Source organism: Mustela erminea, chromosome 1 (genome assembly GCF_009829155.1).
Source record: "Mustela erminea isolate mMusErm1 chromosome 1, mMusErm1.Pri, whole genome shotgun sequence".
NCBI lineage: Eukaryota > Metazoa > Chordata > Mammalia > Carnivora > Mustelidae > Mustela > Mustela erminea.
In genome coordinates this window covers 6,145,034-6,161,183 of record NC_045614.1, presented here as the reverse complement: position 1 = coordinate 6,161,183, position 16,150 = coordinate 6,145,034, and the positions used below count along the sequence as shown (strand labels likewise).

The window sequence follows — 16,150 nt, the reverse complement described above, 5'->3', positions numbered from 1 at the left end:
ATATAAACCACCAGCTCAACTGTACAGGTATGTACCAGCAGATCATCAGCCCTGTTTATAACAATATTTAACCTCCTGCTTCATTGAAGAGCCCATAGGTTTGTTCCTTCTTAAAACAGATCTGCACAACTTCCAGATTTCCCTTAACACAGCCCACCCTATAGCCACAATCCCACACAGGTCACAGGTCCTTGCTTGAACACCACCCACACACACACACAAAAAAAAAAACCAAGACTATTCTTGGATAATTTATTCAGAATTTTCATATAAACAGGTAATTATCCCATATTTTACATGCAGAGCAATTTCAATATTCAAAAAAAAAAGGCATATTCTGTACACGGCGCTACTTGGCTCTTGTAGGAAAACATTGAAAAAATAATTGAGCTCTTGGTGGGTTTTGTGTTTCTGAGTTGTTTTTCACATATGCCGAGGCACATTTGATCCTGTGCAGCTGACAACAGATGGAAGTGTCTGCTGCTGACATGCGGGGCCAAGACCACCCCCAGGCACACAAAGTAGAAAGATTAAACAAGTCATTCCCGAATGTGTGCATAGACACACACTCATCTTGGAACTTGTTCCTTCTTTCCAAAGGAGACCAAGAGCCTCAGATTCACAATCTGGTTTCTAGTAAGGACTTTTAGGGCCCACATCCAAATAAGAATTTGGCTGAAGGTTGTTTCTGGACCCTGACTGGTATGAGGTGACCATGAGCTCAAAAAGTCAATGTTTCCCTCTGCTTCTGGGGGGACCCCTAAGGAAACATTCACCTTTAATTGTAGCCCCTGAAAGTCCATCACATTCTTTCAAACAAATGCACAAATTAGCATTTGTTCTTTCCATCTCAGCTTCACCTTCGGTGTAAATCAAAATTCTAAAGAACATTCTGGAAGGCTTTCTAAATGGACACCATTCTACGTGCACCATTTATATACAATCAGCATTTCCCTGTTCCCTACCCCCCAACAAAACCGTAATTTCTGAAGAGCCTGAGGTGTCAAGGACTCACCAAGTGGTATCCAAAAGACATTTAACACCAAACTTTCACCCACCACGAAGTAGAAGAATGATTGTCCCTGGGACTACAGCACATCCATCACCTACCCAGATGGCTAGCATGGGCCATGCTCTGATGGCAATGCTGCCCATTGACCACTATTTTCACAGCTACAAATGAACACCTCCCAACCCAACAAGCACATTATGGCAGATTGTCCGCTCTGGTGGGAGATAGTGGAAGAATTGTCCATTGACTGGCAGCAGTCTCCAATGATCACAGGATTGTATGTGCAGACCCTTGCATCAGTTCCCACACTTCCTCCATTGTGCTCAATATCTCTCCAAGAGAACCAGCAGCATATCTCCCAACTAGCTTGAAATAACAGGAAAGCACCAAGGATAGCTCCCAGAATACAAACATTTCCAGAAGTGTGCTTGACATCACTGGTCCTGGGAGAAAGTAATGTGCTTGCTATTCTCCTCTCGGAAGAAGAAACTACTATGTGGATTAGGCCACATTAATGAAAAAGGTTTTAATAATAATGAGACATCTTTAAAAGCAAACAGCAAAAAGTGTCAACCTAAGCTGGCTTTGTTGCTTTTTTTTTTTTTATAGCCAATCACTGCAAGCCCCCCCAGTATAGACCATCACTATAAAGCCCCTCCCAGGGCAACCATGACTTCCTAGGACCAAAGTTGTTAGAGCCAACATTATGTGATGAAAAAGGCTTGTGACCCAATGGCTGCTTGCTCTTCTCACTGCAGTAGCAGAGGCAAATAAAGGAAATAGGTGAAATCCCATTTGTGCAGGTGGGCCCATCACTCTACTGTATCTTTCCAGGGTAAGCACAGAAGGGTGAGACAATGGGGGGGGTGGGGGCAGCATCTGAAAGTATAAGGGCAGTGAGGTTTGGCAAGTACAGCCCTGCTGGCCCTTCCCAGACTTACAAATGGGTTTTTTTTCAAAGCCCCGTAAGTTCAAACAGTATCAGCCAGAGGTCAACCAAACACAGGGGTCCAGGGTTTTGTTGCTTAAAAAAAAAAAAAAAATACACTCAGCATGCTGGTGGGTTCTGGATTGGAAGTTCTCAACATTCCCCCTCTCCACTTAGAAAACAGAAATGCTACATCAGGTGTTTGCATGTGAGGTCCCCACAAATGCAATTTGTCCCACTCCCATTAAAGGAGTAGGAACAAGCCATGGAGAGCCAGGGCACCTCAGTGCTCAGTTCACGGGGAGGCAGTGGGACAGTGGGTGTGCTGGCTTTGCCCTAAAGCCTCTCTTTGCCCCAGCAGGAGATGGAGTATCCTCTCCTAGCCAAAGGCAGGTAGCTCAGGCCTCAGTACCCCACAAATCAGATCTATCACAACGGCCTGAAATTTAGTTCATGTTTGGGAGCATGGTGTCGATGGATGGAGGACCAAAACAAAGTGGAGGAGGGATTGAATTCAGAGAAGATTATCAGCCAGAAAAAGGATCTATGCTCACACGAAAGCCACACTTTATCCCAACTCCCTCCCTCAAAATTCTTACTGGTCCCTGGCATTTGGGATCAGCTGATACAGATTTTCCCTGACTCAGATTGGATCCAGGCAGAATTCTGAAGTCTCAAAGATGTCCATTATTGAACCACATCCTAATGATACACTGAGGTAGACTGTGCTGGAAAAAAAAAAAAAAATCATTACCCCACATTCACCTGTTTATTTTTGATAAAAATTTACATGCACTCCATTTTTTATGAAAGTGATTTTTACAGTGATTTTTATATATTAAAATAAATAATTTTCCCCTAATATAAGAAAACCTTTCTGAATTAGAAAAATGTGAAAATTGTTGCTAGTGTGGTATACGGCCACTACAAATTTACTATGAAAAGAACAAAATACCTAGATCTATGTGTTCTTAATTTACGTAGACCCTCTTATATGTACAAAATAAATTTGGCAAAAATAATTTCTGTACTCTTGTTCCTTGTACCCAATCACTGAGGCTCCCCAGAAGTATTTCATGTGCTATAATTTCTCAAATCATATAAATAAGATAGTAATAGGCAATTGGGATTTGTCTACCTGTGTTCTTAATCAAGAATTTGAGAAGGTTCAGAGGTTGCCATTGTCTCTAACCTATTCTGAAGCCCACAACTTTTAAGAGAAGAGGAGAAGGAAGCAGTCAAAAACTCATGAGAAAATGCTCTCAGGGATAACACGTGGGTGATGATTTTGATGAACCAAAGTAATGGGTTCACCGTGTTCTTTATTTGAGCAGCTGTGATTCTTTCCCCAAAGGGAAGTAACTGGATTCACGCCCATCCAGAAGTTCTTGGTGGCGTGAAGGTCCTTAGCAGTTTCTCTTCCAGACTCTATTCTCTTGGGGACTGCAACGTCATAAGCACCTGAGAGTTCTGCTCAGGCCCCACACCTGGCCCAACTGAGGTCACTGGGCACAGAGCAGCTTCTGGGAGGTCAACTCTGAGGACAGGTGGATGCCCTGAGGGTGGAGGGGACCAACAGGTGCATCTCGCTTCATACTGCTTAGTGTTCTCAAAGTCCATCTGGGCTGTCGCACTTTGGGGTTTAGTTTTGCTGTGGTATGTGCACACCCAGTTGAGGAAGCATGCGAGGTACACATAAGGAACCAACAGATCCAAGAGCCACAAGTGTGTCTGAAGGCAGGACTCAGCTCCAGGTGCTATCAGCTTTACCAAGCAGAAACCAAACCCAATTGCCCACACCCTCAGCATGGCCTCATCATGTCCAAAAGGGTCAGCAGCTAATGTGGCTTTATTCCCAGAAAAGTGGATGCCTTTAAGACCAAACAAATCCGCCACTGGTGCCTCGCTCCCTCTCTGCACACAGGCAGACCACCCACAAACCCTCCCCCCAATCCCGGGAAACAGTTAATAACTTATGAGGCTGACATTGGAGAGTTTTAAAAAAATTAAATATGTTACAAATATATTCTCAAAATCCTTAATCAACTCAGTTCTTTTTTTCTTCTTTTTTTCTTTTTTCTGTCCTAGCTTTGTTTGGTCTTGAAAAGATCCACTATCACTCCAAATGACTCCCTTGGCTCCTGGAAAACATTTTTCACCAAAGTTAAGGGAGAAGACACTCCTGAGACTAGGCTTGGGGCAGAAGAATCTGTGGAGGGCACAGTCTCCCAGTAAATAAGGAAGGAAGGAGATGGGAGGATCAGGAGCTCAAGAAGACAGAACCTTCATGAGCCGACCCCCAAAGTGTCAACGGGGCATGAACGCTTTGCACGCACGCACGGGCACACATGTGCACACACACACGCCAGCCATGTCTAGCCTGGACATACACACACACGCGCACGCTGACACACGCCGGAACTGCAGATCCTTATCAGAAGTACAAAAGCAGCAGCTATTGGTCAATTTGAGGAACTGATTTTGTGAAGAAAAAAAAAAATCCTTCAGCCTGGATGAGGAAAAAACACCTTCCTGAAGCCCACTCTGGAAAGCCTGAAATTCTACTGGAACAGGGTTGGCTTTTTTTTTTTCCTTTCTTTCAAACTTTTGTTCCACAAACAAGTTTCATGTTTTATACTGTAGCTCAGATGCCAGGAAAAAAAAAAAAGAAAAAAAAAAAAGATTTGTAAAAACAGGTGCTTGCTCTCAATGTACTAGAAAAAATAGTAACATCCTGGCTTAAAACCACAGTTGCCTACAAAGGACAGCAGCCGAGGAAACCCCTTCTCTAGGGTCACAGTTCAATTCTCTGACAGCTCGTCAAATTGGCAATCAAACACATTTTTAAGTCACAGATGAACAGCAATGGATAGTTATGATCTCTGAGCTCCGTCGGACACTGGCAGATTCAAAGGAGAATCCTGAGTTTTCTGGAGACCTTCAAACCCGAGGAAAGTGAAGATGGGAACCCCTCCCCCCAAGCAGGCGCTGTTAGGAAGGATTCGACCTCGGCAGAGTCAGAATCCGTCCGTTTTTCTTGCCCCCATTCATGTGGGTATAGGGGATGTGCTCCTCGTAGTTCCTCTTTAGGCCCAGGGAGGACCCTCCATCCCGGCCCCCGGCCTCCTCCCTCTGAGAGTGGGAGGCCCGATCCAGGGGGACGCTCTCCATGTCCTCAAACTCCATCTCCAGCTCCTCACTCTCAGGCGCCTTGTTCTCCTCGCTGTGGAAGAAGGAAACTTCCGGAAAGCTGGGGTGCAGGTCGTCCTTGAGCAGGTCGACGATCTCCAGGAAGGTGGGCCGCATCTTGGGATTGAATTGCCAGCACATACGCATCAGGTCGGTGCTGCGGGACAGAGGGACAGTCAGGAACACGTCCGGCGGCATCCGGCCGAGCAGTCTCCACCCCAGCCCCCTCCCACGACAACAAGTGCCAACATCAGCGCAGGCCATGGCCAAGACAGAAACGAGATTTCTACCAGTACTTAGAAGAAAACGGTTTGGGAAAGAGAGCCGAAGGGGCTGCCTCACTCCCCAGCCAGATCAAGAAGCGCACCTCTCGATGCACCTGCCTGCTGGCCAAGGTTGATCATTTTCTACATTCTTGATTTTTTCTTTCTCCCATTTGGTGCATTTCATAAAGCTGAATTCCTACCGGGGCTTCCTGAAAGGCTTCCCTGTGCCAAGGAGCAATCTTTCTAGGGTCAAAGATCCTTCAGGGTTGAGATGCTTGCCTGATGGGGCAGCTGAGGGGACTGAACCTAGAGGGCCCAGCTCTGAGCAGCCATCCTGCAGGCTTGGTGCCGGCGCTGTCCAGGGTGCTAGCAGGGGCGTACAAGCCGGCTCAGCCAAGCACGCACAGTGCAGGTGCTGAGGGTCTGGGGTTTCTCTTTTACCTCTCCCCCTCCCCAGATGACCTGATCTGGTCCTCTGCAGTGTCTCTGTAAACAAAGTTCTACTGAGTGTTCTGCAGTTCCTCGAGTACAGATCCTTAACCTCTATGGTTAGGTTTTTTCCCAGTTATCTTATAGTGAAAAGAAGGGCCATCTGTACCAGTGTTCATAGCCAGTGATAGCAGCAATGGCCACAGTCACCAAACTGTGGAAAGAGCCAAGATGCCCTTCAACGGACGAATGGATAAGGAAGATGGGGTCCATATACACTATGGAGTATTATGCCTCCATCAGAAAGGATGAATACCCAACTTTTGTAGCAACATGGACGGGACTGGAAGAGATTATGCTGAGTGAAATCAGTCAAGCAGAGAGAGTCAATTATCATATGGTTTCACTTACTTATGACCATAAGAGAGAACACTGAGGACATAGGGAGATGGGAGGAGAAGTGAGTTGGGGGAAATCGGAGTGGGAGATGAACCATGAGAGACTGTGGACTCTGAGAAACAAACAGGGCTTTGGAGGGGCGGGGCGTGGGAGGTTGGGTGAACCAGGTGTTGGGTATTAAGGAGGGCACGGATTGCATGGAGCACTGGGTGTGGTGCATAAACAATGAATCTTGGAACACCGAAAAAATAAAATTACATTAAAAAATAAAATCAAATCAAGTTCTACTGGCACACAGACACACCTCCTCATTTACGCACCATTCACGGCTGCCTTCTGTCTACCTGACAGAGTTGAGTAGCTGCAACAGGGAGCCACAGGGCCCACAAAGCTCCAAATATTTACAGTACTTTCTAGAAAGCGTGTGGACCTCTGCCCTAGGGCCTACCTAATTTCCCTGGTCCTGGAACTATGCAGCCAGCTACTAAGGACCAGGAAAGGACTCTCATGAAACTACATTCAGAAATTCTTTGCTCAGAGTTTCGAAATAACTCTGCTTTGTACTCTTTTTCACATAAGGTCCCTTCCAACTGGGTTTTCTAAATTAACAGTCTTATTCTTTGGGGGATGAAACCTCAGAATGGCCTTTCCCCCTAGATTTTCCAGGAGGGCAAACTTTTTTCTTAAGAAACACTGATAAAGGACTTCATATGTAAACCGTCTCATAGTAGAGAGGAAACACCCCAAAACACAGGGAAAATACAGTCTGCACACAACTCTCCTTCAGATCTAACCTCTTGCCTTTTCTATCTGAAGACATCTGGAAATTAATACACACACACACACTTTATACTTAATATTTTAACATAGGCTTATCTACTGAGTTATAAAATATTTCATAGGCATCATCTCAAATTTCAATTGCTACTGTCATTTCATTTTTTAATTTATCTTTAAGTTTCTTTTAAAGATTTTATTTATTGAGAGAGAGCATGAGCAGGGGGAGTGGCAGAGGGACAGGAGAAGCAGGTTCCGTGCTCAGCAGGGAGCCCGATGTGAGGCTCCATCCCAGGACCCCAGGATCACAACCTGAGTCGAAGGCAGACACTTAACTGACTGAGCCACCCACGTGCCCCCCTTTTTTTTCTATGACCAAAATACAACAAAAATTGGGGGAGCGGGGAAATAAGTAACACATATCCCTGACCAAAAATAATTTTAATGTTTCTGCTTCTGATTTCTTTTTTTCCCCAATTCTGTTGCGATATAACAGACATGTCTGATTGTATTCACTCCCTGACAAAATGTTAAGTATATAAAGGACAGACAGTTAAACATAAACATCCCACCCGAGCTACCCAATCTCCTTCTCCCATGGTAACCATGGTAACCAATGCTGTGCGGTTTCTCTACAACCTTCCACACAATATGCAAAAAAGCATTTGTGCAAAGATATGGCATGCAAACACAAGCATGTGTATAGATATGATGTGCAAAAAAGTGTCCATGCGAAGACACAACATGCAAACATGAACACACATGTAGACATATGACATACAAACCAAAGGGCAACGCCTTTTTGATGAAGAGCCCACACAGCACCCAGTCTTTCTACACTTACACTCTCTCTGGACAATTGTCGGGTTGGTCCAGATACCCTCCATCCATGACAAATTTCAACACCTGTTCATTTGACAGGCCTTGGTAAGGCTGTTCTGCCAAGCTGGTGATTTCCCAGAGGACCACGCCAAAGGACCTGCCAATGACAGTTCAAAGTAGTAACAAAGAAGCCATTAAAACAGACGCACACGCACACACGCACACACCCCTCCTTGGTTTTTGAGAACATGGTTGGCTGGTTAATTAAACAATTCATGCTGCATTCAGAAAAGCCTAGATTAGTCTCAACTGAACATAAGTGGCCATACAAGGGTCCTTCCAACATGACATCCCCTCTGCTTTCTTGATCAAGGAGCTGTGAGGAAGGCAGGTTTTAACTGGCTCCCCTCTTGCCAGTCGCACTAATGCAGCACCCCGGGATCCAAGCCCAGCACCGTGTCCACCAATCCATCCACCACTCACCACATGTCAGAAGAAGTGGTAAAGACCCCGTCCTTCAGGGATTCCGGTGCCATCCACCGCACAGGGAGAAGACCCTTGCCTCCTTTCCGGTAGTAATCCGTTTCATAGATGTCTCTGGTCATCCCAAAGTCTGACAACAAAGGGGTCACGTGGTCTTAACCTTCAGCCTACAGTCCAGGTGTCTCCTTCTTGCCCCACACCTGGTAGAGCCCTCAGATGGGCTTACCTGCCCCAGGTGTGTGCTCACCCAGGTGGTAGCCAAATCCCATGAGGATAGTCTGAGAGTACTCATGGGGATGTGGAGGGAAAGGACGGGCCACCACGTAAAGGGAAGGAAAAGGAAGCACCAAGTGGCCAAGAAGCAATGCTTCAGCCCACAGCTTGGGAACCCCATTCTCAGGAACACTTCCTTCCCACCCACGACCTTACTGGCATCCCAAACCAAAGCGTGGCGTCTCTGCAGCCAACCTGAGCTTCTCCACTAGGTACGGCCCCACCACTACCCTGCTGCCCAGCACAAGACCTAGGGTTGGGCCCCCTTTTGACCACGCCCCTTTCCTCATACCCACATCTAAGACATCGGCATGTTCTGCCCATTCTTCTTCCACATCCGCTCTAACCCAGCTCTTCCCCCCCGTCACTCCGGCCCCACAGCCACCTCTTACCTGCAGGACCTTCCCTACACCCTGACCCTGACAGCCCAATGCCCAAGAGAAGCTCCATAAATAGGGTCATATTATTTCTTGCTTCCCATGGCTAACGGAGGATAAGGTCTCTTGGGATTATAAATAGGATGATATTCTGGCTTCCCTTGTTGATAATGTCATTGGGGTTCATAAGTAGAATCACGTTACTTCTGCTTCCCACTGGCTCCTCAGGGTAATGGCTCGATGACTTACTGATTAACAAAGCCCTTCCAGGTCTGGCTCCTGCCTCTCTCCCTAACCTCCCATTTCCTGTTGCTCTGCTCCCCTGCCTGTTCCTTCTAATACACCACACCAGCCATGCTTCCAGCGTCAGGCCTTTGTATCTGCTGGAAAGCCCCCTGGGAGGCTGTCATTCACTCAGGTCAACTAATCCCACAAGATCTGGCCAAAAGCCTGCCTCCCTACAGAGAGAAGCCTCTCTCCTCTCTACCATGGACTCTTTATTTCCTTCAGACCTCTTACGCCCAGTCTTCCTTCACTTGTTTATACAAGCACTATTTTACTGTTCATCTCCGAACAGCCCCGTCCAGTCGAACTTTCCATGATGACGACTGCTGTCTAGGCTCACTCTGCCCAATATGGCAGCCACCAGGCTCAAGGTGGCAACCGCTCACTTGCAATGTGGCCAGCGCAGCCCAAGGAATACATTTTTAATTTCAGTTAATTTAAGCTGACTTGGCTGTACATGGCCACATGGGGCGGGTGTTGTGTGAGGGCAGAAAAACCGTGGTGACTCACCGATCATCAGCCCCATCTATCGGCTCCCAGTGTGGTGGCTTCCGCCAACGGGGAACGCCACTATTATCCAGAGCAGGAAATGAGCAAGTTCATGAGCAAGTGCAATTAAATTATAGACCAAGGTCCAGGCCCTCTTTGTACTATTGGAAAAGACTGACCTGCTCAGGACAGACATCTCCTGCAATCAGACTGGGCCTGGGCCACACACTTCCAACTAGAAGGCCAGACGCACCTCCAATTTTGACGGTGAAATCGTGGGCCACCATGCAGTTCCGGGCTGCAAGATCCCGGTGCACAAACTTCTTGGCATTCAGGTAGGCCATCCCGTCGGCGATCTCCGCTGCCATCTGAATCATCTCTTGCAGGGTAGGGGGAGGGCGGCCAGGGTTATTCTAAAATCAAAACAAGGGGTCGGGTTCAGGGACCCAGCCTCCTGCGGCCACGAGCGGGCACCCTGCCGGGTCCCCAGAGCCCGCTCACCTCAGCCTCCGGCCGCAGGGAGCGGAGGTAGCTCTTGAGGTCTCCGTGGGCCATCAGCTCCATCACCACCAGCGTCGGCTGGCCTTTGGACACCACCCCCAGGAGGCGGACCTGCAGAGCGAAGATCTTGGGTAAGGGTCCTGGGGAAGGTTGCCATCACCAAGGTCTCCCCGTATGACATCGGCATCACACACAGCACCCTGCGTGGGGATCCCGGCTCTGTCTGGCTCCAATGCCAGGGTCAGGGCCTTGCGGGGGCAGAGGCACCAGGGGAGGGAGGGAGAATTCAAGACTCTCGGTCTCGCGCGGTGGGGAGCACAGAGACATGCCCAACACAGCAACACTCCAAGGCAGACCCTGGGAGATAGCCTCGGGGGAGCAAATCAGGCACATGCCCACCTCCCAGGCTCTGCACTTGCTGTTCCCTCCCGGGTCCATATGGCCCAGTCCCTCCGTCCTTAGCACACCTTCCCCACTCCCAAATGCCCAGCCCCCTGATTCTGCTCTCTTGCTCCAACCCGCCACAGCACTGGCTCCTAATGACCTCCAGGAGGAACTTATTGGGCTTAGGATCTGTCTCTGTGGCTGTCCTGGACTCTCCCCAAGGACAGGAATCTGCCGCATCCAGGAGACAAGACAGGCTCAGCACAGAGCAGATCCCCTCAGCTATGCGTGGCAAGGAAGAAAGGACACAAGGCTCAATGAGAAGCTGTGGGGCCACGTAGGAACAGCAGAGCAGGGAGAGTCTGTGCTGGCTCGAGTGGGGGCAGGGATGGGGTGAACCATCCATGGTGTTTCAGAGTCACAAAGGCACCAGGAAGAGGGAAGAGACAGAAGTTTCTGGAAAACAAGTTTCTGGACAGAAGTTTCTGGAAGTTTCTGGAAAGCAAGGTGGAAGAGGGTGGGATTTGCGAAGGGAGGAGGGAGGGAGCCTCCTCCACACCTTTACGGTGCTTAGCGGAGCAGGGGACAGGTAGGGGTCCACACCCAGAGCCCTTCCGCTCTGGGCAGGAGGAGGAGGAAGGGGAACCGGGGAGTAGGCATGAAAGGACGTCTCTGTCTGCTTCTGGGCAAACGTGGGACTCACCACGTGATGACAGGTGAAGCCCTTCATGACTGAGGCCTCGTTGAGAAACTCGATCCTCTCCCGCAGACTGGCCGACTCGTTGACCGTCTTCACCGCCACGCGGGTCTCCGCCTCGCCCTTGACGATGTCCCTGGCGTTGCCCTCGTACACCATGCCGAAGGAGCCCTGCCCCAGCTCCCGTAGGAGAGTGATCTTCTCCCGAGGCACCTCCCACTCGTCCGGCACATACACAGAACATGGGAACACTACTCCTCATTGATCTACACGGTGTCCTCGGCGGACCCCCGGGGAGCCCCCAGCCGCCTCCCGCTGGAACTGCCCCCCACCCCGCCAGGGGAATGTTCATGAAGGGACTTCTGTGGTCCAGGCCTTGTACCAAGCAGGCACTGGGCGCAGAGCCAAGAACAGGACAGGCGTGGGTCCCTGCCCTTCCTGGAGGGGGCAGCAGAGGCTTGGGATGGAGCCACCATCAGTCCAGGGAAGACCTGCTAGTAAGACCTGAGCTGGGCCGAGCTGGGCCTGCCTCCTCCTGGTCCTTTCAGTTTGATCTAAGAGCGCTGCCACCCCACAACTCTACTTCCCATCTGAGGCTGTTTTTTCTGCCAAGTGCCAAGGGGATGGGAGACCACCCAGCCTGCCAACCGCTGGCCATACCAGTGAGCCCATCCAGGGCCAGTGGATCGGCAGGCAGGCTGCAGCTGTGCAAAGGAGCCCCGGCGAGATCAAAAGATCTGTCCAGCCTAGCAGATCCCCGCTGGCGGACCCACCGAACTGCGAGCTAACAAACACTGGCTGTTGCAAGCCACTAACTCTGGGGTGGTTTGTTACGCAGCAAACGATTTGCAGACAAATGCACAAAGGCCTCATAAGAAAAGCTAAAAAGGTTCCAGCCTTCCTACAAAGCAGGAATAAACTGTGTCCCTCCCCAGAATTTATGTTGATGCCCTAGCCCTGGTACCGCAGAATGTAACTGTATTTGAAGACAGGGCCATTCCGGAGGCAATTCAAGTTCAAATGAAGTCAGTGGGGAGGGTCTAATCCCATGTGGCTGGAGTCCTCGGAAGAAGAGGACATTTGGACACAGACATACACATAGGGCCGAGGAGGGAGGCTTCAGCAGAAACCAATCCCGCTGACACCTTGATCTCAGACTCCCAGCTTCCAGAAACGCAAGGAACTAAAATTCTGTTTCTGAAGCCATCCATCCGGTCCCTGGTGTTTGTTCCGGGAGCCCCAGTAACCGATACAGTCATCAGGGTCCCAGGCAAGGACATTGGAGGAGATGAGCACACACACATGATCCGTGGGGGTATCCTGTCCGCCAGCGCTCTAAGCCTGGGTCTTTCCCTGGGAGCGCCCCTTGGCCCAGGCCTTCCTAGCCTTAGAGACCCTTGAGTTCCAGTTTCCAGCTTTCATGGGCCACCCTTGTGGCCTCGGTCATGGCTGTGTTCCCAGAAGGAAGCAGGGCAGTTGGGTGGAGAGGCAGCCCTGTACAGCCTTCCCGGCCTCACCCCTCCCGTGGGGTCTGATGGCAGCCCTGAGGCTGAGCTTTCCCACCTCTGATGTGCAGTAACAATGCCATCCCCAAGCCGGGAGAGGAAGCTCCTCCATCTGCGGTCACTCCCCCTGCTCCTGGCCCCTGCACACGTCCCCACCCAGCACGACCCCCTCTTCCAGTTTCCCTACTCTGACGTTTTAGCATCTGGGGCCTCGATGATCCTGGAGGGACTGCCCCCCCTAAGGGTGGCCAATCCCTACAGACCCTAAATGACTGGCCTGTGACAGTATCTTCTATCTGCAAAACCACCATCCAGAGCCCAAACCCTCACCCTCTTCTCTAGATGCTTCGATCACCCCAGGGCCAGCCTCCACACCCCAGAACCCACTCAAATCATTCAAAATAGCAAGTCCTTGGTCTTGCCCTGCCCTGCCTTGCCTTGCCAAGCACACCACAATAAACATTCTTGTCTTCCTTCTCCCACACCCCCTCAGCAGACCTGATGAGAACACATCCCGGGCGTCCTTACAAACATCCCCCCCAGAATCCCCCAGCCACAGCGTTCACGCCTCCAAAGTCACTGATTCCTGCTGCGTGAAGCCCTTTAGAAAACTCGCAATGCGGCAGACGCTTTCTCCTCGGAAGGAGAGCGTCATCTGCAGGGGCCGCCCAGCATGCTTCGGTACGATCCAGGGAAATCCAGGTGTCAGTCCGACACTCCGGTGCTGGCATCAGCATCCCACCCGCATTCAGCCCCTGCCAGCAGCGGATGCGTCCCCCGTGCCCACACAGCCGCCTGCGCACCCCATCTCACCCTTCGTTCTTGTCTTCCCTGCCTCTTACCCCGTGTCTCATTTTGGCTCCTGACCCCCACACCTGCCAACCTGGACAGCAAGTCCGTGCACGGCCCTCTGGCTCTGACCCTCCGCGCAGTCTCTGGCGCAGGTATCCCGGGTTCCACTCCCTACTCCCCCAACAGCTGGGACACCTGACTCTCTGTCAGCCTCCGGCCGAGCCCCTGGGGTGAGCCCAGCTAGATCAGCCTAGCCAAACAGGTGGCAGACAGCGGGTGCCTGGCTGCTCTCGGTAATACAGTCTTGCAGCAAGAGGCAGGTCTGTGAGCTCACGTGAGCAAGAGGTCTCACCTGTCTCCCTGGGTGCCAAATCCTGACCTGCACTTGACACTGATGGCCAGGGACCCCAAAAGGCAGGATTCTGGCCACCCAAGGGTACGGGGATGGTACTCACCATCACTGGCACTGAGGTACTCAGGGTTTGAAGATGCATACAGCGGTCCCAGCGGCCCGTCCGGCTGCCTGGAAGAGAAGAAGGAATATATTCCAGTCTGATATCCTCAAGGGGCTCTGGGTCACTCGAAGCGGGGTTTAGCGCCCCAATGCCAATGACAGCCCTTAGCAACAGCATCCCTGTGACCCTGGATATGGTCTGGGGTGTCGTACAAGCCCATCAGACGGCTACTTAAATATGCATCAACATGGGATCATGAACCGTAATTTACAGTTGTCCTTACTAACACCTGAAAGACACTCGCCCTTTGCTGTTCTCATCCCAGCTCAGCAGAAACAACGGCTAAGTTTCCGGGAAACTGGAGAGCAGGCTGTCAATATAATCATCCTCCAAAAATTAAAACATACAGGCTGACGTTTACATAAAATGATACTAAAAGTTGGGGCGCCTGGGTGGCTCCGTGGGTTAAGCCTCTGCCTTCAGCTCGGGTCATGATCTCAGGGTCCTGGGATCGAGCCCCGCATTGGGCTCCACACTCAGCAGGGAGTCTGCTTGAGATTCTCTGTCTCCCCTGACCCTCCTCCTGCTCTTTCTCCCTCTCTTTCTTGCTCGTGCTCTCTAAAATAAGTAAATCTTTAAAAAAAAAAAAAAAAAAAAAAAAAGTCATCTCTGTGGCCACGATTTGCAAATGGCAGAAAAAAACTCTGAGAAAACGTTCCTTCAGTATCTAAAAGTCACTACCTGACCAAGCCAAGTCACTTCTTTGATGATGAACCTCCACATCTTAGTTCATTTTTACCTTCCTCTTTAATGAAAACAGAGTATCAGTGAACAGGTTGGAGCCATGTTCCTGCATCCCTGGCAACCACAGGCTGCCTACAGAGACAAAGTTTCAGGGGTGGGGCGGGGGGAATCAACCAAAGCATTTGGTGACCATCAACCAGCGGGAGGGCATTTATGATCATTTATGATTGAGCGTTACGAACTGTATTACTATCTTTAGCTGTAAGTTGCAGGCCCTGCCCATCCCTTACGTCAGTCAAACTGACAATAAACTGAGCTAGCGCTCCCTCTGTATCTAGGCACGCTTGCTTTCCTGGAGAGCCCGTCTAACCATTTACCCGCACACGGCCGTACCCACCTCTTCCGCAGGAACAGGTAAATACTTCCAATCACAACACTGAAGAGAAAGACAAAGATGAGGGGGCCGATGATGATTTTTGCAATATTCGATGGGACATCTACTGAAATAGAATAAAAAGACAAATGGTTCACATCAAAATGTGTTCCCATCGCAAATCACATCTACGCCTGTAATGACAAGCCACACGCTCCTGTCCCTTCTCTTGTTCCGAGCCTCTCCACTGGTCACCTGAGCCCTTCTTTTCCAGCAGTCCCGAAACACTGGCTGGTTCCATGGGGCGGGAAGGCAGGCTCCGAGGCTCCGACCCCCAGACCACACCGCCCACTGCCAGCCCACACAGCTTCCCAGGCAGGCAACCCAGGCCATGGTCCAAGTCCCCACACTTGAAAGGCCCTGCTCCTTAACGCCCCACTGCCACTGTCTTGAAAGTCTTCATAATTTTTAGGGGCGCCTGGGTAGCTCAGTCATTTAAGCAACTGCCTTCAGTTCAGGTCATGATCCTAGGGTCCTGGGATCGAGCCCCGTATGCGCGAAGCCTGCTTCTCCCTCTCCCTCTGTCCTTCCCCCAACTCATGCTTGTGCTCTATTTCTCTCTCTCAAATAAATAAAATCTTTTAAAAAAAATTCTTAATAATTTTTAAACAAGGGGCCCTGCATTTTCATTCTGCAGTGGGCTCCGCAAATTAAACAGCCGATTTTCATCCGAACAACACCTCTCACAGACGAAAAATACACCAGGAAGGGCCCTGTATGCTAACAGGTCCTCCCCTCTTCAATTTAGGGAAGAAATGCTATGGAGCCTTTTTTTTTTTTTTTTCCTTTTTTAAAAAATCTGCATGTAAAGCCGAGTTGTCTGCATTTATAAACACACTCCCCTATTCAGACTCTCCCGGGCCAAGGAGGAAAATGCGTTCTAAGGAATCACGGAGGGACCCTGGTCCCT

General features: G+C 50.0%; 1 protein-coding gene across 4 annotated transcripts in view; it reads right to left on the bottom strand.

Moving 5' to 3' along the window:
- Window positions 1-238: 238 nt before the first annotated feature.
- Window positions 239-16,150, bottom strand: part of INSR (insulin receptor) — a 126,672-nt gene continuing 110,760 nt past the window's right edge. For 2 of the 4 annotated variants that reach the window (XM_032309594.1, XM_032309611.1), the window contains 8 exons: window positions 15,205-15,307; window positions 14,064-14,131; window positions 11,318-11,562; window positions 10,231-10,341; window positions 9,983-10,142; window positions 8,306-8,435; window positions 7,845-7,979; window positions 239-5,286 (listed from right to left, as the gene is read on the bottom strand). In XM_032309594.1, coding sequence (XP_032165485.1) covers window positions 4,932-5,286; window positions 7,845-7,979; window positions 8,306-8,435; window positions 9,983-10,142; window positions 10,231-10,341; window positions 11,318-11,562; window positions 14,064-14,131; window positions 15,205-15,307 — 1,307 coding nt within the window. In that variant the 3' untranslated portion in view covers window positions 239-4,931. The remainder of the gene's footprint in view (window positions 5,287-7,844; window positions 7,980-8,305; window positions 8,436-9,982; window positions 10,143-10,230; window positions 10,342-11,317; window positions 11,563-14,063; window positions 14,132-15,204; window positions 15,308-16,150) is intronic. The other 2 variants (XM_032309603.1, XM_032309620.1) reach the window with 1 other exon arrangement.